Source organism: Pectinophora gossypiella, chromosome 16 (assembly GCF_024362695.1).
Source record: "Pectinophora gossypiella chromosome 16, ilPecGoss1.1, whole genome shotgun sequence".
In the NCBI taxonomy this organism is placed as follows: Eukaryota; Metazoa; Arthropoda; class Insecta; order Lepidoptera; family Gelechiidae; genus Pectinophora; species Pectinophora gossypiella.
The window spans coordinates 7,476,856-7,497,828 of NC_065419.1; the positions used below are offsets into that span (position 1 = coordinate 7,476,856).

Below are 20,973 nucleotides of genomic sequence, written 5' to 3' on the forward strand. Positions count from 1 at the left end.
TCACTTGTTTCATTTTCGAATTACTAACCTCTCCAACCAGCACTCTTATTTCTGTGCTATGGATAAGTAAAAAATAAAAAACATTTCAATTTTAAAATTATTTATTTTATCACACTATAAAATAGTTAAAATACGGATTCATTTTACAGGTAAAGAAATACCCAAGTATTTATGACAACATATCAAAATTTAAAGCTAGCAGACTTTCAAAATGTAAAATACATTATATAGAGCAACGGATACACTCGTAACTGCAATTTAAGTATTTTCATAATTTCAACAACAGCGTAATCGCCAAATGTAGCACAACAGTGGTGGCAAACATTTTAATATTAAAAATATCTCGTCACGATAATATAGCCTCACAACATTACACAACAAGATTAAAATGCCTTCACAACCTTGTACAATTTGTACATTCAGATATAATATAAAAGTTCCAGAGGTTAAAAAACATTGGATTTCATAATGTTGACACTTAATTACATACAAACTACAATCATAATTGTCTTATTGCAATATAAAACTACTGCTTAGCTTAAATACTAAAAATATCAGTCATAATCTGATTCTTTATTTCTCTCATAACTCAATAACTATGGCACAAGTCAATTATGTTGAGGTTATAATATCACAAATGCATTGGATGTCATGGATAATTCAATCAGGCGGGAATATGTAAATAATTCCAGACAAACACTAGGTACTAGAAGAGATTCCGATCAGTCTTCATTTTCGTAATATCAATGATAAATCAAATTAAACTTATCTAACAGCAACACTCGAACAAGCTTAACGTTACATTTCACAGTCAGAGATCACCTTTGGGCTTCGTGCGATTCTAGTTTGAACTTTCATTCTTACATTCTAATGATATAAAAATTAATCGATCTGGGTCTACATTGCGGTGGAGTACCACGTAACATTCGATATGCAAGTTAATCTCTCGCGGTATAAAAATCGATATGGTTCGGATCAATCGAAGCTAAACTTGACTTCTTCTCGAGATGGGTCGTTGTTCGCGGCCACGGCTTGCAGCCAGTAGCGGCTTATTTGGCTCTCTATGGAGGGGGTGCTCTCTTTGCGCGTGGAGGCGGCTCGCGCCTTGCGCTTGCTCTTGCCGTGCTTGGGGCGGCGGCGGCCGACCTTCGTTTTCATCTCTGCGATCTTGACGGAGAGCTGGCTGTCGAGCGAGTTGCGGCGGGACTCGACGGACACGTGCCGCAGACTGATGCTGATCTGCGAGTCCTGCGAGTTGCGGCGGTCGGGCGTCGAGCTCAGCGAGTGGTGCGTGTGCGCAGGGAGCACCAGCGCGTCCCGCCGCCGCACGAAGCGAGGCAACGTCGCTGCCCACGACGAGGACAGTTCACCGCTGCAAGCGACAACATGTTTAGAAATCATGTTCTTTAACGCTTCATGAGCAACCAGCGAAATCTTACAAAACAGCGCGATATTTTTTGGCTAGATATTTGTTCAAAATCTGTCAGATGATTGAATGAAAAATGTCCAGTTAGCAGGAAAGAGTTGAATATAACACCTGATAACACTACCTCTCCGGCTTGGCGTCGTCGGGATAGTCGATGGGCGAGGTGTGGTCGATGCACAGCCCCACGGGGTCCTGCCGCGACCCCCCCAGCGAGATGGACAGGCGGCCGTGGCGCGCGAACTCCCCGCGCCGGCGGTAGGCGCGCGCGATCAGCTCGTGCTTGCGCGCGCGCCGCGGCACCTCCGCCTCCACCGAGCAGCCGCACTTCCTGCTCGCAGCGGTTACATTCTCATTCCCAAAAAATATTGACGAGTGTTACAAACAATACTCCTTCAAACTCAAATACAGTTATGTAAAAAATACGATTCAAAGTATATCTAAACACCTGATATTTTTGAGATTGAGTTTTGAATTTATTCGGTCGACGACCTCTAGACTGTATAGAATCTCTATTTTATCCTGTTGACTGATCTGTTCAAAAATTGCGATTATTTGCGATGTCTGATAATGCCGACAAACTAGGAGAGAACGCGCCTGCTTTGAAACGCTAATTTGCGTTAAGTGTTTCTTCGTTTGCCCCCCTAGCTACAACTGGATAGTGAGAGCGCACAGCGTCACCTGGCGAGGTAGCGCCTCCAGGCGGCGGCGGCGGCGGGCGTCCAGGTCCACGAGGCCATGAGCGCGCCGGCCGCGAAGCAGCACAGCAGCCGCAGCTGCAGCACTGACACGGACGGCCGCGCGCCCACTGCGCACTCCTTGCCCGAGTCTTTCAGCGCTTCTAGCCGGCAACTGGAAAAATATATAACCAATACAGGTACCTCCTCCTGCAGACATTTTCCTATCCGCCGAAAAATAAAATAAGGGATGTTGGACAACTGTTAATTTTAAAATGAATGAATAATCCTGGCGAATAAAATAGGCATCTCGCTGTTATGCAACCCGTTTAACGTGTGCTGTCAACTTAATTCTGTCGGATTATCGACCAATATACCATTTTGAGAGGGCGGAGATGATGTCTACAGGAATCAGCACCATTATATAACCAAATTCAGGGTGTTAATGACATCACACGACGGAAAATTCCACTTGATATTAACTCAGAATCGTGAACTGAATCATCCCCCTCAGTATTCGGTACAGTGTAACTAACACCCTGTATAAGCGGCTCGAGAAGAAACTCCGAGCAACGAGCTCAGTGGTGTGTCATAGTAGAGCCCTATGTCGTATGTAGGCTGTTGATGATGACGCATACAAGACGAAATTGATTATAGACAGCATACTGTCCAAATCGATGAAAGTGTTTTCTTTTGTGGTATTTTGAAAATTCAACCCGTAAATAAGTGACAGAGATTACATGAGGAGCAACTATCGGACAATAGAATAGATAAGTGTGTTATTAAAAAGTATGCTATAAAACCATCGCAAATTCGCTCTAGATACGAAACTAGGTTGACGAAACATAAGATTATGATTTAATTGTAAAATCAGAAGGGAAAAGCTTATGCATTATTATCGTATCACCTTAGGAAAAGTTCCTTTATGCATTATTAAGAGAAAAAAAACCGCTTACATAATATTGTTCTTGAAGGCCTCCTTCCAGGCGTCGGCGTTCCGGAACTCGTAGACGTGGCAGGCGAAGGTGACGCATATGAAGACGGCCACCAGCGCGGCGGTGAGCGAGCACCGCGTGATGGTCTGCCGTATCTTGTTGGCCGCCCGCGGCGATATCACGTCCTTGCTAGACACTCGCACCGCGATTAGGGAGAATACACCTGCAAATGTCAAGGTGCTTTGTTTACGACGTCAGCATACAATAAAGGATAATAATCCTAACACGCAGGAGTCATCTGCGCGTGAAGATATTATAGTGAACAAGCAGTTGCGCAGGTGCAAGTCCACTGTCTCCTCCTCAACCTGTTGATGCCGATGGACCGGATGGCCGGCACGATCGGCAGAAGGCAGAGGACGCAGGGGATTGGCAGCACGCCACTGAAAGCGCTTTACTGAGAATAATAAGCTGAATCATTGCCTCAGTTTTCGTTACGATGTCGCTAACACCCTGTATAATATATATACAACTACATAAGCTCATACCTCGCAATAGGAAGTACCCGCCGAGCAGCAGCACGAGCGAGAGTGGCGCGAGCAGCAGCGCCGCCCTGATGGGATGGTTGACGTAGCCCACGAAGCAGATGCCTGTGACGCTGCTGCCGTCTACTTCGCCGAAAGCCATCGTCGCAATCGTCAGTACCAGCGGGAGCGACCACGCCGCTAGGTGGAAGTACGCTGCCTTCTTGTCTATGCGGTCTTGGATTTTACCTACAGAAAATTGGTGTATTCCTTTAGTCATACATACATAAACAGCCTATACGACCCACTGCTAGGCACAGGCCGGGAGGCCAATCACCCGGAAGGGGTATGGAGAAGACTCCACCACGCTATTCTACTACGCGTTGGTGATTCCTTTAGTAATTTGGTCTCAACGCAAAAAAGTATAGATATTATGTGTAACATCAATGGTTAAACAGTCAAGTCTTAAAAACGAACTTTGTAGTGGACTCTGTGGTGGTGTCTTCTTGTTTTTTTTTTTAATATTGTTACCTTATTATTATAACGTAGTAACATGGCACGCGACGCGATAGTTGAGCCAATAGAATTGCTTTATTTATCGAATAGCCAATAACGTTGGTTTATATACCGCAACGTACGCGATATGCGTGCAACATGCTAGCTGATGTGAGACAAAATCTAAAACACCCTCATTATGATCACATTGCAACAATTAAACTTACCTAATGCCCTGAAGCTCATATGCCACGCGTAGGTGAATATAACGAACCATACACAAGCTGCCATCATAAAATAGTACACCTGTAAAAGATTACACACTCATGCTATTAAACATTCTAATCAAGATAAGGCGTGTAAGAAAAAAAAATGTAATAAAGCATTATCGAGGAAAATATCGAAATAATTATACTTTTATTAACTCGTTCTCATTCTTGAGTAATTCATAATTAAAATTCGTAAATAGCTCACACACAATGAATAAATAAACTTTTGATTATCTTTTATTTGTATAATATAAGCATTTTATTACAAATACTATTTTGTGGTCCTTAGTTTGGTTAGGAAATTACAGGATGATCAGCCGATTGTCCGAAAGTACGATGATCCGGGCTACGGAGGGCACGTTAAGCAGTCAGAAAAAAGTATGTAGTCGTTACATGAGCCATGTCGCATGATGACCCACGCGAGAGAAGCATTTTGTAATTAATCTTTGACCCAGACATCTACTCTATTGTCCTATAAGTTATGCGCAATAATGAATTTTGTATCCTTGTAAGATAAGACGAACCCTTAGTGGTTTTCAACGACATGTTAGGAAAAATAAGTGAATGAATATTTAAATTTTAAGTCACAACCGTTTATTTAAATTAAGGTTAATTGTTTTTTTGGTGTATTTAAAATATCTATTATTATTTTTTTTTTTAAGACAGATTTATTAAAGATTAAATGTTCCTTTAATCATAAATTATTTAATATTAATATTCGCACGCTGTATGGTTGAGTGATGGACTTTTTTGTTACAATATATATTTAAGATCTTTTGTACCACTCTAAGGTTTTCCCTTCATCCCGGACTATGTCTGGAAGAACACCGCCGGTGGTGTGTGTGAGATATGTAGAGGCACACCCCGGACACTTCATAGAAACAACCTCGTCTTACAGACACTACACATTGACATTATCATACACACGCATCTGTGTGTGTGATGTCTCACGCCATACAATTCAAGTCTAAACTATGTTAATAATAAAAATAATAAAAAAAGTTTATTTAGGTAAAACCTACGACACACATATACATTTACAACATTAAAATACGTTGCGTACGTGTACGTTTATTATGTTCGAGGAGGGTGAGGTAAACCTAGCTCAGACGCTGGTGGGAAGTGGAGAGTTGCCATTCTATACGTAGAATTATTCCTTATTCTGTGGTAGAGGTGGTGTGTTAAATAAAAAATAAACCTACCAGTACAAACACTACTACACAAGACAAGTTCTCTTCAGCCGAGGGCTCGCCCTGCCGCCTGGTCCCGTCCTTTGAACACACTATGTCGTCTCTTGATCCCACGCCAAACTGCACCAACCACCTGCGGGGACATATAAATGTTAACAACATTTAAACATAGATGTAGAAATTCGAATTCAAAAATATCTTTATTCAGTAGGTAATACTATGAATCGTATTTTTTTTACATAACGAACGTCTCATCCACCTTAATCTACTGCAGCTTCACACAACCTGTAAAGAAAAGAACCTGCAAAAAAACCTCAGCACAGAGCCTTAGACGTTCTTTAAAACAAATTGTTTACAATTAAGTAATTGGTCCTAATATCTGCCTAGAATCATGAGAAAATATAAATGAAATAACATTCAAATTCGTAGCCAGTTAACAACATTATGTTTTATCTCTAGTAAAACTTTTGATGTCTAAGTTCCAAATGAATTATTTTATTGAATGTGTTTACTAAACCTTTTTCCAAGAGTATGTGGTGTTCTGCACTTTAGGATAACACAACCAACTATAAGGCACACACGGTTTATCCACAGCATCTATCAAAAAATCTAAAAGGCACAAAATTTATTTTCATATAGGACTAATTTGACAGGTATGCGTAGAAAGTACAGCATTAGTATAGCATACATATCATTAGTGGCGATCTATACGCAACGCTGCGCGCTGCATAATAGAATGCGACCATAAATTATGACAATAAAACACTATGAATATTATCATCGGCTGTATGTCGGGGTCGAGGCAGTTACTGTTCGTAATTTGATTATTTAGCTAAACTAGGTTACATTATTTGAGTTTTAGAACCGTAGTTCCTATATAAGTAGACTGTCAAATATATTGTCTATTCTCGTAAAGGTCGACATACATAATTAAAAATCTCATTATATCCTCCTAAGGCCCACGGCCCTACTAGTAGTACTAATCCCATTGTTTAACTATTGTGTCTGGAAATCCGGGCCTTACGACGATAACTAATTTAGATTTTTAAGTTAACCAGCCCATGATCATTTGTACAGAATAACTTTTAAAGGAATCTAATAATAGTCGCCGAGTTTATCTACGAAAACAGTGTACGCTGTGTTTAGGTTGTTGATCGAAACCCGCGACATATGTCGCATATACGTTGGCAGCAGCGTACACCGTGAGGCAGACTGGTCACCAGATTCATTCCATGTTAAGACATCGCACATAAGCAGCCTATACACGTCCAACTGCTAGGCGCAGGTATCCCGTCAATCAACCAGAGGGGGAATGGCGCATGCTCCACTACGCTCTGCATTCGCACGCACCAGTGCGGGTTGGGGGAGGTGTTTAGGCATAGAATATAAAATAATACTACATATAGAACGGTAACTTCGAAAAATATCTCCGTAGCTAGATTTACCTCAACCTTCTGAGTCTTACTTTAATCTTAAATGTTCATAAGCCGCTAAGGAGTAAGGGGGAGGGCACACGTATGTCTGTTTCGCTCGCACTTACGCGTTAGGCGTCACATGGTAAGAATACGGTGTGGATCCGGTATGTAGAAAAAGAACTCACCCCATAGAAGCAACAGCGAAACACACGTTGATGTAGAATATGACGAGCGCGGGATACTTGTTGGCGCTCCGCCAGTCTATGAGGAACGTGGCGACAGTCAGCAGGTTGAGAGCGAGGCACACGCCGGCGCCCCACGCCACCAGCCGGTGGATCTGCTGGTGCTCGTCCTCTGTGTACAGCGGGTCGCGGCACGGCAGGCCACACCCCGATATACCTGTAACACAACTCACCATTAACGATGGCTGCCACAAGTGGCCCTTGGTCTTGGTTCCATACAAGACCATTAACCCGGCCCCAGGGGGGACAGAGTCATCTTCTCTGCCCTCCACTGGGGCAATTCCTGTTCGGCGCGTCCTTGCCGCGGGGGTGGGCGCCTCTTACTTTAGTAGGCCGGAGTGAGATGGTGGCTGAGTTCGAATAGGGACCCAGACCTACGGGGTATAACGTAGAACCCTTGCCCAGGGATACGGGTGAAGACCTCAACGGCTGCAGAGGCGGAGATGGGAGCCATCGGTACGGCAATGCAGGACGGAAGGGGCATGTCACAGGGACTGTAACCTGGAACCTGACAGAGGGCAGCAGTAACTGTCAGTACTATTCAGAGGCAGAGGACAGGAGTCCTAGTATGGCTTTGTAATAGACTACTCTGGGCGCCATCCCACTCGCGTCATACAGAGTACTGCGGGGTGGAAGGCAAGAGGGAAACCACTGCCCTATTTTTCCCTAAAAATGTAGCATGGAGAGTATTTTACTGAAAAGAAACGTTCTTGACAACGGGCTTCCACGATGTCACATCCCGTGGCGGTCTGAGTCCGGCAGGGGTAGTAATAGCAAGGCTACCTCGGTCGTCAGCATGCGAAACCCTTGCTCTATTGGCACATGGAATGTGCGAACAATGTTAGAAGATGGAAAGATGGAGGAAGTGAAGTTGGAAATGGAAAGAATGAGAATTGATATTTTGGGACTTAGTGAAATGAGGTGGGAAGGCAACGGTGACTACTGGAGTGATAACTTTAGAATAATTTACACAGGTGATATAAAACAGGGAAGTAATGGAACAGCAATAATCTTGAACAAAAAATGGGGAAATAAAGTGGAAAATACTATTCATCACAGTGATAGAATTACAGCGATTAAAATCAAAGCAGAACCTAAAGATCTTGTTATAATTCAAGTGTACATGCCAACAGGAGATCGTAAATATGACGAAGAAGTTGAAATTATGTATGAACAGCTCGACTCAATAATAGATGCTGTAAAGAAAAATGATAATTTAATTATAATAGGCGATTTTAATGCTGTAGTGGGGGAAGGGAAGGATGAAAATATTGTGGGTAGGTTTGGCCTAGGAAAAAGAAATGACAGAGGAGATAGATTGGTACAGTTCTGCAAAGAAAATAACATGACTATTTGCAATACGCAATTTCAGCTGCCAAAAAGAAGGCTCTATACCTGGAAAATGCCGGGAGACATTGGACGATACCAATTAGACTACATAATAGTTAGAATGGAAAATAGGAACCTAGTCACTTCATGCAAAGCCTACCCAGGAGCTGATCTAAATACGGATCACAATCTTCTCCTGAGCAAGTTTAATTTAGGATTAAAAAGGACCAAAAGGACACACAAATACAAGAATATTGATCTCAATAAATTAAAGTATACCAAATATCAAGTGCAATATAGTAATAAATTGAAAGATAAATATTTAGAATATAAGAAAAATTGTGATTTAGAGGTAAATAGTATAGAAGAGAAGTATAATAAGGTTAGAGATATAATTAAAAGTACCGCAGAAGAATGCTTAGAAAGCGAAAAGTTAGTCCCAAGGAAGAAATGGCTAAGCCAAGATATTATTGATATTATGATAAAAAGGAGAACGTTAAGAAATAAGTCGGATGACGCCAGTATTGTTGAATATAGAAAACTTACTAACAGAATAACAACACAATGTAGGAACCGTAAAGAAAAAGACTTAGAAAAGGATTGTGATCTCGTTGAGCATTATATGAAAGCAGGTAAAATGGATCTAGCATATAACATAATAAAAAGTTTAAATAGGAAGAAAAAGACAAGAAGTACAGCAATACTAGATGAAGATGGAAAGATTTTGATTGATAATGAGGATATAGCTAACAGATGGAAGAGATACATAGAAGGATTATATCAGGGAGATGGACTAACCGAGGACGATATAGAGGATGAACAAGAGGTGGAAGAGAATGATCGTGGCCCGGACATCTTGAGAGAGGAATTTGATAAAGCTTTAAACAGTTTAAAAAATAAAAAAGCGGCCGGAGACGACAAATTGTTTATAGAATTGCTAAAATCTGCAAACCCCTTAGTTTTGAACGAAATTTACGAATTAATCAATCTAATGTATACAACTGGCAAAATACCAACAGACTTTCAAGTTAGTAAAACTTTGGCATTACCAAAAAAACCAAATACTTTGAAATGCGAAGAACACCGGACACTGAGCATAATATCACAGGCTTCAAAAATTTTACTTAAAATCATTCAAAACCGACTGAGACCTAAAGCTGAGGGATGTCTGGGAGATGACCAGTATGGGTTCAGGGAAAAGAAAGGTACAAGAGAAGCAATATTAGCTTTAAGACTGATAATTGACAGGAGATTGGATTTAAGCATGGATACCAGCGTGGCTTTTATAGACCTTGAAAAGGCTTTTGACAAGGTAAACTGGAGGAAAATGATGAGGGGGTTGAAGGAAGTAGGAATGGATTATAGAGACCGAAGGATAATATACGAACTATATAAACACCAGGAAACTGTCGTAGAAATAGGAGAAGTGAAGAGAAAAGCTAGAGTACGGCAAGGTGTAAGACAGGGCTGTTCCTTATCTCCACTAATATTTAACATTTTCATAGAGGGTGCCATGAAGGAAATAGCTAAAATCAGTAACGGAATAACAATAAATGGACAGAATATAATTAGTATCAGATTTGCAGACGATATTGCGGCACTGGCCAGTAATAAAGAAGACCTAGAAACCCTACTTAACACAATGAACACAGTTTTTGAAAAATACGACCTTAAAATTAATATAAGTAAAACCAAAATTCTAACAATTTCCAAAACTCCAAAAATAGACAGCCAAATAATTAAGTTAAATAATATCCCGATTGAAAATGTAAAGAACTTTAAGTATCTAGGCAGCATAATAACGAATGACTCAAGATGTACTTTAGACGTTAAAACCAGAATAGCAATGGCAAAACAAGCTTTCCATAACAAAGGGTGCATATTCAAGGCTAGGATTGCCAAATCTATCAGAAAAAGATGTGTCAAAACCTTCGTATGGAGTATAGCCCTCTATGGATGTGAAACTTGGACACTGACACAGAAGGACAGAGAGAGACTCGAGGCCTTTGAAATGTGGTGTTGGAGGAGGATGGAAAGAATAAGTTGGACAGAAAGGGTTACAAATGAGGAAGTGCTAGTAAGAGTAAGGGAAAAGAGACAAATACTGAGAATTATTGAGGACAGAAGAGGCATGATTGGACACCTAATAAGACACGACGAATTCATTAAAAACATCATAGAAGGAAAGCTAGAAGGAAAGAGAGGAAGGGGAAGACCAAGAAGAGCTTACATGGAACAGATTAAAGAAAAGGTTAACGTCGTGTCTTATAGGGAAGTCAAGGAATTGGCCTTTGATAGACTGGAATGGAAAATGCTACACCGACAAGAGCGTGGCTCTTAAATTGATGATGATGCCACAAGTGGAAAGGAGAGGAGACGAGCGGAACTGTACAGGAATCCATAAATCACCGCGAGGGAGACAGCGTCTTCCCTCTTGTCATCTTACGCGTTGTGATTGGTCGATTCTGCACCTCTCCTCTCCTTATAATATTCGACCTAAGATGGACAGGTACAATTAGTGATGGGCAGGGAAAGAAAAAATTGGGTGGGAAAGAAAAAATATCGGGAAAATATGGGAAAATAAAATAAACACCCGAAAAATTCCCGAATCATGGGAAAATATTTTTTATTTAATTATTTTTAATCTTATTATTATTTGTATGTCGTTTCCATGTCTCGGGTCGGGTCTGTCATGGAGTCCCGGACTTTTGGAAGGCGTGCGTGGGGCCGAAGCCAACACGTAGAGGCCCCTTAAGACAATTTACTGTAAATGTGTTGTGACACCAACCGGCGATTATCCCTGTATGCACTATGGGAGTGCACCCAAAGACAATCCCTGGTTCGTGTAGGACTATTGCAGATTATGGGAACAAAAGGAACTGGGCTATTGGGTTGGGGGTTAGTGAACCTATATACTGGGGCTATGGGGGACTATGGCGCCTGCTCGACCAATGTTAATAACAGAGATACATTGGGCAGGCGGTGACTCGTCACTCACTGGTTGGGCCACCTATCTAGCCGACGCCGACGCGACTGGACGGCAAGGCAGCAACATGGTTGTGAGCATCTCAGCGTGTCAAGAGGTGTACACCGCTTTCTGCGAGGCGGTTCACCCGCCTTACCAACTCGCGACTTATGCATCTTTCACTTCCACCCTGCGAGCGTATAGCTCTAACGCCCCACTCTGGCTGGCCAATGAAGGCAAGCCAGAGGTGAGAGTCCTGCGGCCCCCGCTAAGGTCCATTCCGGCCAGCCAGTACTGTCACCATCTTTGTTGTTCTTCTTTGGACTCTCTCTAGTAGTGCAATGTCCTTCCGATAGTAAAGTCTCCATATTTGAAACCCATGTTCTAACAGCGGTCTGACGTAAGTAAGTTTTGTAAAGCCTAAGAAACAATTCCGTATCTATATGATAAAAAGCTTTTCTATTTATGTATAAGAGGGAGTTATCCTTCTTAGTGATTCCAATAATGTGTTCGTCCCACTTTAGATTATGTGTTATCGTTATGCCAAGGTCCTTTTGTTTTTTAACACACTCGAGAGGTTTTGAGTCAATGGTGTAACTCAACGTGGGGTGGTTACTGCCAACATGCAACACAGTGCATTTGTCTACGTTTAATGTGATTAGCCAATCTCGGGTCCAAGCAATTACTCTATCAAGATCATCTTGGATTATATTATGGCTAATAAGTGGATTCCCCGTTATTTTCGTGTCATCTGCAAAGAGTGATATATCAGACATGATACCATGTTTAAGATCTGTAAGGTAGATACTGAATAAAATAGGTCCTAACACCGATCCCTGCGGCACACCGCTGAGGACTTTTCTGGGAACAGAGATAAAATAAAAAATTCTCCGATGCGCACAGAGAATGTGCGATTTGACAGGAAGTCTTCAATACACTTCACGACATTGCCTCTGATTCCAAAGGGCTCTAATTTAGCAATCAATGGTGTGACAGGAACTCGATCAAAGGCTTTTTCATAGTCCAAGTAAATAATATCTGTAGGTATTCGTGCCTCCCAATTTCTTGCACAAAACCATGTTGCTCCTCGATGATGACATTCTCTCGTGCCAAAAGCATCCTATATATCCTATAATATGTAGATATCTTTGCATGGAATTATTAAAATCGAAAATTCCATTCAAAATATATTACAAAGGAGATCATCTGCTTTCCATACTTTGGCCGGCCCAAATTTGAAAGTGCCGGTCAGAGAAAAAAAATGTGTCAAACCTTTCGAGTAGATTGTTCTGAACATTTTTTACTATGACACCAGACGTGTATGACCATTAGTTTGGCTTTAATTGGATTTTAAAAATCTCGACTTTTCATACATTTTGTAAAAAATAATATTATGTCCGTTGGGAAAAAGAGGTATACAGGCGTATTACAAAGGACCGTTAGAACATTTATTAGTATGGCGCCAAACTTCTATGACCATTATTTGGACTTTCAGTTTTGGTTAATATGTTAAAATGCCGGCCATCGAAAAAAATACGTCGAATCTGTCTAATAGTTGCTTCTCAATATTTTTTAATAACACCAAACATCTATGACCATTATTTTGACTTTTATTGGAATTTACGTTTTAGTTTAAATATGAAAAATGCCGACCAGCAAAAATATCATGTTGAGAGTATCGAGTAGATGTCTGTTAACATTTTTTTCTATAGCGCCAAACTTGTATGACCATTAGTTTGGCTTTTAGTGTATTTTAAAAATCTTGATTTCTTATTTATTTTGTATGAAAATAAAGTGCTTTGGGTAAAAAATGCGATACGGCGGATTACAAAGGACCTTTAGAACATTTAATATTCTGGCGCAAAACATTTTTGACCGTTATCTTGACTTTTTATTTGTCTCTCTTTCCGTTTTGGTTCAAATGGGAAAATGTCAGCCAGCAAAACAAAATAAGTCAAATCTTTTGGTAAACGACTTGAACGACGTATTTTTACTATATTACCAAATGTCGACTTTGGCTTTTATTGGACTTTTTAAAAAAACTTTTTTTTATACATTTTAACAATGACAACAAGCAGAGCTTTCCCAATGACTAGTTATTAGTCAGATAAATACTTTGTGTTTTTGTTTTGTGTGTTGTTAGGTGAACTTCTATATTAATACTATCTGATTTTAGATATGACGTTGGCTGTAGTTTTTGCATTCGACTCAACGTTACGGCCTAAGTTTAGGTTGAATTATGGTATTGATTCACCTTGACCGTAAATGATTACCACCCTCCAAAGATAAGCTTGCCATCTAGTGACGAAACTCGTATTTTGGCATGACGTCTGAAGTATCTGTTAGGGAAAACAGGAGTCGGGTAGTTGTACTTTGCAAGTATGCCTATCACAATGTCCTGGTGCTACTCGGCCGATAACATAGTAGGTACCTCTATCACCCCACTGTTTATTCCTTGTATACACTTTTCTTTTAAAAAAGTAGTTTCTTAAGCGTGTATCACCATCAGGTAAGGTAGTGGTCAAACGCAAACCTATTTTTCAAAAGACGACCACCATATTACGCCTTTAGCAAGATAGTTCCATTATCACTAGATAAAACTTTTTTTTGATTTTTGGAAAATCGAATTAAGTTCATAATATTGGTCATAGTCGTTTAATGCCATAGTAATAAACATTCTGACGATCCTTTAAATAACGCGCCTGTTATATTTTATTTTTATACAAAATGAATCAAAAATCAAGTTTTTTTTAAATCCAACAAAAGCCAAACAATTAATGGTCAAAATACATGTTTTTGTCATAGTGAATAATGTTTACAGGTATCTTCTCGATAGCTTTGACATGTGTTTTTTGCTGACCGGCACTTTTCACACAGAAACTATAACGTAAAGTCCAACAAAAGTCAAAATAATGGTCAATGACGTTTGGTGCCCTAATAATAAATGGTCAAATGGATAAGTTCTAACGGGATATACAAATATTGTTTCATGGCCGGCACTTCACATTTTCACCAAAAATGTATGAAAATTCAGTTTTTTTTATTAATTATTGACCCTACAGCTTTGGTGCCATAGTAATAAATGCTCAGACGGATAAGTTCTAAGTATAATATCATTATTGTTACTTGGCCGGCACTTTACATTTTCACCAAAAATGTATGAAAAATACAGTTTTTTAAAATCGAATAAAACCGAAGATATTGACCCTACAGCTTTGGTGCCATAGTAATAAATGCTCATATGGATAAGATCTAACGGAATATAGCAAAATTATTTTTTGGCCGGCACTTTAACTTCTGGGCCGAAATCCGATGATCTCCTTTAAGTTTTTTAAGAGTTCATACGACACTACGACAGAAGATAAATTGGGCATAAGTAGGCATACATTATATTTAAATGGTCTTTGTTGGAAATCCTTACTTTTAATACAAATATATGCGATAAAAAATATTTTCCCTTGAAATGGGAATTTTTCGGGTTTTTTCCCTCAGAATTGGGAAAATTCCCAAAACGCGGGAATTTTCCGGGTAAGAACCCAACACTAGGTACAATAAACTACATGGCGACTGTTATCAACCCATCTGCTAAATAGATATTCCATTATTTTAAAAAGGACATTTCTATAATTATTTGATAGATAAACACAGATTTTAGAAACCATTTTATAGCAAACATGGTAATTCTAAAACTAGCGTTATAGATGTAAAAAGTATAAAAAGAAACAGTAGCATTGGAAAGACAATTGATATGAATTGATATAATGGTCCGCCTTCTAGGTGAATCAAAATGGAAAACATTTTTAAATTAATGAATTCCCTTCTGCATAATTATTTGACCATTTCTGCCATATGCAATAGATAACTGACCTTCATAAAAGTGCAAAGGCTTGTCTGTATGAATAAGAGGCGCCAAACATTTCCCCGAGGTGTTGAACTTCATCTCTCTGGCAGCATTCTCGCACCTCGGCAGGAACATAGTCGAGTTGCATTTGAGAAAGTTGGGGAAGTAAGTAGTATTGTACAATATTGCGCATGGTTCCAACGTAATCTTGCACATCTCGTACGAAGGCAGATACACCATGTCTTGTCCGAGAATCCTCTCGCACTTCGGCATAAATATAGCACAAAGCAAGGGCTGTATAACGGCCCAGCATTTTGGCACATTTATCAGTTCCCTGTAGAATTCTAGCTGGGTTTGGATTTTCATTTGGTTATCGTAGAAAGTGAGATGGACACTGGTTCTATCGTACGGCAGCTTGGCTCCTAGACAGGTGCTTCTATTGAGGGGCTCGCAGGGGGCCCTCCACACGCAGCTGTCCAGCTTGAGCTCCCGCTCCGGGAACCATTGCGTGCCCTTATCCGGCTTGATCAGTCTGAATATAGAGGTGCCGTTGATGGCTTCAAGGCGCTCGGTAGCGTTGTCATTCAAATCTGTTATAGCGTTTTTGTCCGCGCCGCCGTCGTGCAGGTTCGCGAGGCATGTGGGTACGATGAGCACCCAACACAGCCATCGCGCGAAGGTCATCTGCAACAAAAGAAAACCTCGTTGACAATCGTTGTCGCATCAACCGAACGGGGCCAAAATAAAAGCTAAAAAAAATGAAAACTACACTTTTACTTTTCAATTCATTCTTTATTGCAGGTAGGTCAAATGAAACCCTTTAAAATTTCATAATTTATTTTCTCAACAAACTGTAGCAAAAATTTTTCTTAGTCATAAAAATTGATGGTACAAGTTACGCAGCAACTTCGAAAAATCCCCCGCTCCAAGGTGTAAGGTAACGTGGCAGGTAGGGAACGTAAACCAGTACATTTGTAAAAAATCATAATTCCTGTATACGCAGCACAACTTCAAATGTCGCATTTGATTCCAAATCGAAGGCTAACCAATGTGTCCCTAAGGTTTAAAATTCTAGTAAAAAAAAGAAATTGTAAAAGATAGTTGCCACTAAAAGTTGGATAATAACGTTTTCTTGAAATAAATAGTGCAGTGAATAAAAATATTCAATTAGGCGAAAGTAACACTAAATATTCAACTACCTAGTTGCAGTTTGAACTATTTCTAATGTGCAGTGCTATAGTCAAATAAAACAAATACTGGGAACCAGAAACCGGTGTTATACTCTGCTTTTTAATGTATATATATCTCTGTCGTCAGACACTGTACTGTTCTACCCGAAGCATAATTATAGATATAGAACGTACACACTCCGCCCCGCACTAATTCGTATCGTACCTGGGTCTCACTATAATTGCATAATGTCCGTAAGCCGTTAAGGAGGCAGTAACGTACGAGGACTATCTATCTCGTTCGCACTAACGCGTTAGGCGGCACACGGTAACAAATAAATGTTTGCATGCGGTCTCCGGGATGTGCCTGAAGAAAGACAAAGTGAAAATGTCTCTTCTAGTAAAAAGAATCCTATCACGCCGATAACCAAATCCGGTTTACATTTTGAAAAAACTATGCCTGTTATTACTAACGCCATCAATTATTTTTCATTTGATTTCAAGAAAATAATCACGTAGTTTGCAATTTGCTGTCGTTTGAATAATACAACCATGAAAGAATTGCATTTATTTACAAATCATAAATCTTGATAAGGCACGGTATAATGTAAGAAATAAAAAATTAATGAAAAATAATACTTACTAAAAACCTAATACTACACTCAAATGTACTGGCTACTTTTCATACATGGATAGGATACACCTTGATATATTTTTATATTCATTTTTATTTTTATATTTATATTTTCATCTCTTTATTATCTTTATTCATTAAACCCCACACAAAACAAACTTAACTTTACAATTGGAGAATTTGGGTAAAACTTTATTTTGTGTATCTTTATTATTAACAAAATTCAATAAATACCGGGCTCTTACTCTAAAACGGTGGGTTTCTGGGTCAGCGAAGCGTACGTCTGCATTCGATGACTGCGAGCCGGCGATGGGCCTTCCACGGGTCGAGGGCAGCGCCTGCTGGACTTCATAACACTCCGACAGCCGGCGAGACGCGAGATCCTCACACATATTGCAGATTACCTGGCATCGCAGTAAATATACAAATATGACAGTGTTCAACAAAAAAAAGAATTAACTCATAAGACAGATAAACTCACCTGTAACTGCCGATTTATAAAAGAACCTGTACAAAAATTTCACCTTTTTGTGACATAATATAAATTTTATTATGTATCCAGCTTAGTAACTTAAAATACATGCTGTAACTCAAAATTATATACAACCTTTGCAAATAGCACTGTATTGTCTTTACACTTAACTTTCGTGGGAAGTCCTTAAGGAAATCATAACAACTTAACAAATAGAGTCCAATGTGCATAATGTCCATTATAAGAATGCACTTATACTAGTTAGGAATAGGTTTGCCGCCGCGCCTGAAGCCGCGGTTGGCGCCGCCGCCCCGCCGGTTCCACGGCGCGCCGCGTCCTCCGCTGTTGCCGCGCCAGTTGCCGCGTCCACCGTGCCCGTTCATGCCGCGGCCTCGCCCTCTACCCCGGCCTCTATAACCTCCGCCCCACCTTTGATTCTGACGCCCATCGTATCCTCCTTCCTCTCCTTCACCATCTTCATTATAGTTCTCATCATCATAGTTTTGATCGTAAGATTCTTCTTCGTTGTATTCCTCATTATTCTGTTGGTACTGATTATCATAGCCTCCTTTGTTGTAGCCATTGTCAGAGAAAGGCGGCCTGGGCGGCATGTTGCCCATTGGTGGCATATTACCCATTGGTGGCAGGCTGCCCATAGGAGGCATTCCGCCCATCGGTGGAGGTGGACCCATATGCATTGGTCCCATAGGACCCATTCCAGGGCCCATGGGAGGTCCCATACCAGGCCCCATTGGAGGACCCATTGGCATTGGTGGTCTCATCATGTTACCCATAGGAGGAGGCATGTTAGGAGGCATAGGCCCCATATTGTTCACATCTGGTCCATTATTGTAATTATTATAATCATCTTCATCATTTTGGTTATTAGCTTCCATCTCTTGATCATAATACTCTTCATCTTGATTGTAATTGTCTTTATCATTGCCTTCATTCTCATTAGAATCATTATTATCTTCAGGGTCTGGATATTCAAATGGTGGAAAGTTATCATCATCAGCGTCTTCCTCCAAATGTGGCATTACTTCATGTAATTCTTCTAGCTCACCTGTAGCAATGTACTTCTTTAATGCCAAAGGTCCATCAATAATAGCTTTCTCTAATTTAGAACCTGGATCTACAGGTATTAATTTTCCATAAATAAATATAGCTGATGGAGTGATTTGTTGAAGCGGAACCGCACCTGGGACAGATTCTACTAGAGCTTGAGTCAGGGCCTCGGTGGTGGCATCATCAGCACTGGGACCATGATTCCACTGAGCCTGGAAGTTTCTTGGAATGGGCTTACTATATGGTACCTTTTTAACTTTCTTTTCAAATTCCATAGGAATGAGTGTAGTGTCCAAATCAAGACCAGGAATAACTTTATCAGTGTCTGAAGGAAACAATTCCACTTTATCTTCTGGACCCATTCCTGGAATAACCGCTGGTTCTTCCAAGTCATGATCATCTTGAACACCAGGAGGCAAGGTATTCAAATTATATTTGTCTCTCATCAAGTCACCAGGTCGGTTACGAGTCCAGAACTTGGATGTGTGATCATTAGAGCCTGAGCATAAAATATGACCAAGAGGATGCCAAGCCATAGTCCAAACTATAGATTCATGGGCACCCTCTATGCATCCCACTTCTTTGTCAGTACCAACATTCCAAAACAATATTGCTCCATCAGATCCACCAGAACAGAACAATCCTTCATGAGTGGGGTGCCAAACTACACTTGATGCTTCTTTCTTATGGCCTCTAAATATTTGTAATTCTGTGCCAAGTTTACGAATATCAAATAATTTGAGCAAATGGTCTCGGGAAGCAGTTATAAGCCAGTTACCATTGTCATTCCATTTCAAATCCATAACAGTTGATTTATGTGCGTGAAGAGTAGAAAGAGCAGTTCCTGATTTTGGATCCCATAACTTGATCGGCTGTTGGTTGTCTTTGCTTCCTGATACAATGAGAGCTTTAGTCGGGTGCCATTGAACACATTTAACATCTGCACCATGGCCTCTTAGAATTCTTTCTTCTTGACATCTATAGAAGTCGAAAATGCGCAAGGTTCCATCATCAGAACAAGTAACAATTTTCGCATCACTCGGACTAAAACTTATTCCTCTGACAGCTTCCTTGTGAGCTTGGTACATTTTTACATTGTTCATATTACTTTGCCAATATTTGATAAATCCAGAGTGGTCACCAGTGACCATCCATCCTTCCCCATGTGACCAAACCATTGATCTGACCGGTGAGTCATGAGCTTGTAGAATAGTTTCGAAGTTAAATGTCAGACCATTCCATAACGTAAATTCTCCAGATGACGCTCCAGTGATTAACCTTCGACCTTCCGGCGTCCACGCTACAGCGAATATGGGACATCTCATCTTATTAGTAGCTGTCTTAACAAAACGAGTAGTGACCGCGTTTATCGGATTATCGGGGTACGACGGCGGAGGCATCAGGTCTGGGGTGTACATAGCATCGGGCTGCAACGCGTGCCTGTCGCGCCAGTCCCTCTGCCACACGCGACACTCTAAAGCTTTTATAATCGCAGCATTATAGTCTACAGTTTTACGCATAACTGATTTACGTAAGCGTTTACCGTCGAAATCATCCTGTGTCATATTCAGAGGACCCTGAGGTGGGAAGCGCATCTGGTAGTTGAAAGGCCTAAAATTATGGCGCATGTTGTTACGGCCGGGCGGGCCTAAAGGCGGCCCCATAGGACCACCCATGCCGGGTGGAGGCATCCCCATATTCGGTGGAGGCTGACCGAAATCCATTTCAAATAACTTCGATACCTATTTAGAGAAATGTTTGCATTACAATTTACCACTTACAAGTCAAAGAAACTCTCGAGCGGTTTTGCATTTTAACTTTACGATTCATCACAATTCTTACCTTGTAATTAGAGAAAACGCTATAACATTATACACGGCTTCTTCTCACAAACACTACACATAAATTAATGTACTAATTCCACTAAATAAAAACATTTATGTTGCAGAAAATTATAAAATAAAACGATAACCTATTTCTAAATCACTGGCCAACGAACCAAGCTAGCCGACGCCATGTTTTCTTGTAGAGATGGACCAAAAATAACTTCGTTATAATGTGTCAGTGACACATAACGAGTTATAAAAAAATCGATTTTTAAAGAATCTAACTTTGAATATCGATAACAGTTATTTGATATATTATGTATTTGACATACTACTTATTACGCATGGTATAAGAAAACTTCTTGTACCATGCTATTACTAAGTTATTTATTCAGTGAGTTACTCTAGGCTCTGATCATGGCGGAAAGAAATGAAATAGGCTGGAAATAAAAATAAATAAAAACAAAATTCGTTCAGCTGCTTTTTATTATTCTTCTTAACT

At 40.2% G+C, this 20,973-nt stretch overlaps 2 protein-coding genes across 4 annotated transcripts; both read right to left on the reverse strand.

Annotated features, from left to right (window-relative positions):
* Positions 1 to 83: 83 nt before the first annotated feature.
* On the reverse strand, positions 84 to 20,628 carry LOC126373554 (protein smoothened-like). 3 transcript variants are annotated; one of them, XM_050019692.1, is made up of 10 exons: positions 20,488 to 20,628; positions 15,329 to 15,986; positions 7,111 to 7,324; positions 5,523 to 5,643; positions 4,279 to 4,357; positions 3,581 to 3,805; positions 3,057 to 3,258; positions 2,105 to 2,275; positions 1,551 to 1,754; positions 84 to 1,372 (listed from the first exon to the last, which is right to left on the reverse strand). In XM_050019692.1, exons 2-10 carry the CDS (start codon positions 15,984 to 15,986, stop codon positions 976 to 978), a joined length of 2,271 nt encoding a protein of 756 aa, XP_049875649.1. In that variant the 5' UTR covers positions 20,488 to 20,628; the 3' UTR covers positions 84 to 975. The 3 variants fall into 3 exon arrangements, with proteins under 3 accessions (XP_049875649.1, XP_049875648.1, XP_049875650.1); XM_050019691.1 differs by lacking the exon at positions 20,488 to 20,628 and adding an exon at positions 17,351 to 17,632; XM_050019693.1 differs by lacking the exon at positions 20,488 to 20,628 and adding an exon at positions 17,351 to 17,632 and having other exon boundaries at positions 1,243 to 1,372; positions 1,538 to 1,754.
* LOC126373551 (pre-mRNA 3' end processing protein WDR33-like) lies at positions 17,652 to 20,624 on the reverse strand. The gene is made up of 2 exons (XM_050019688.1): positions 20,488 to 20,624; positions 17,652 to 20,387 (listed from the first exon to the last, which is right to left on the reverse strand). Exon 2 carries the CDS (start codon positions 20,367 to 20,369, stop codon positions 17,835 to 17,837), a length of 2,535 nt encoding a protein of 844 aa, XP_049875645.1. The 5' UTR covers positions 20,370 to 20,387; positions 20,488 to 20,624; the 3' UTR covers positions 17,652 to 17,834.
* Positions 20,629 to 20,973: the final 345 nt, after the last annotated feature.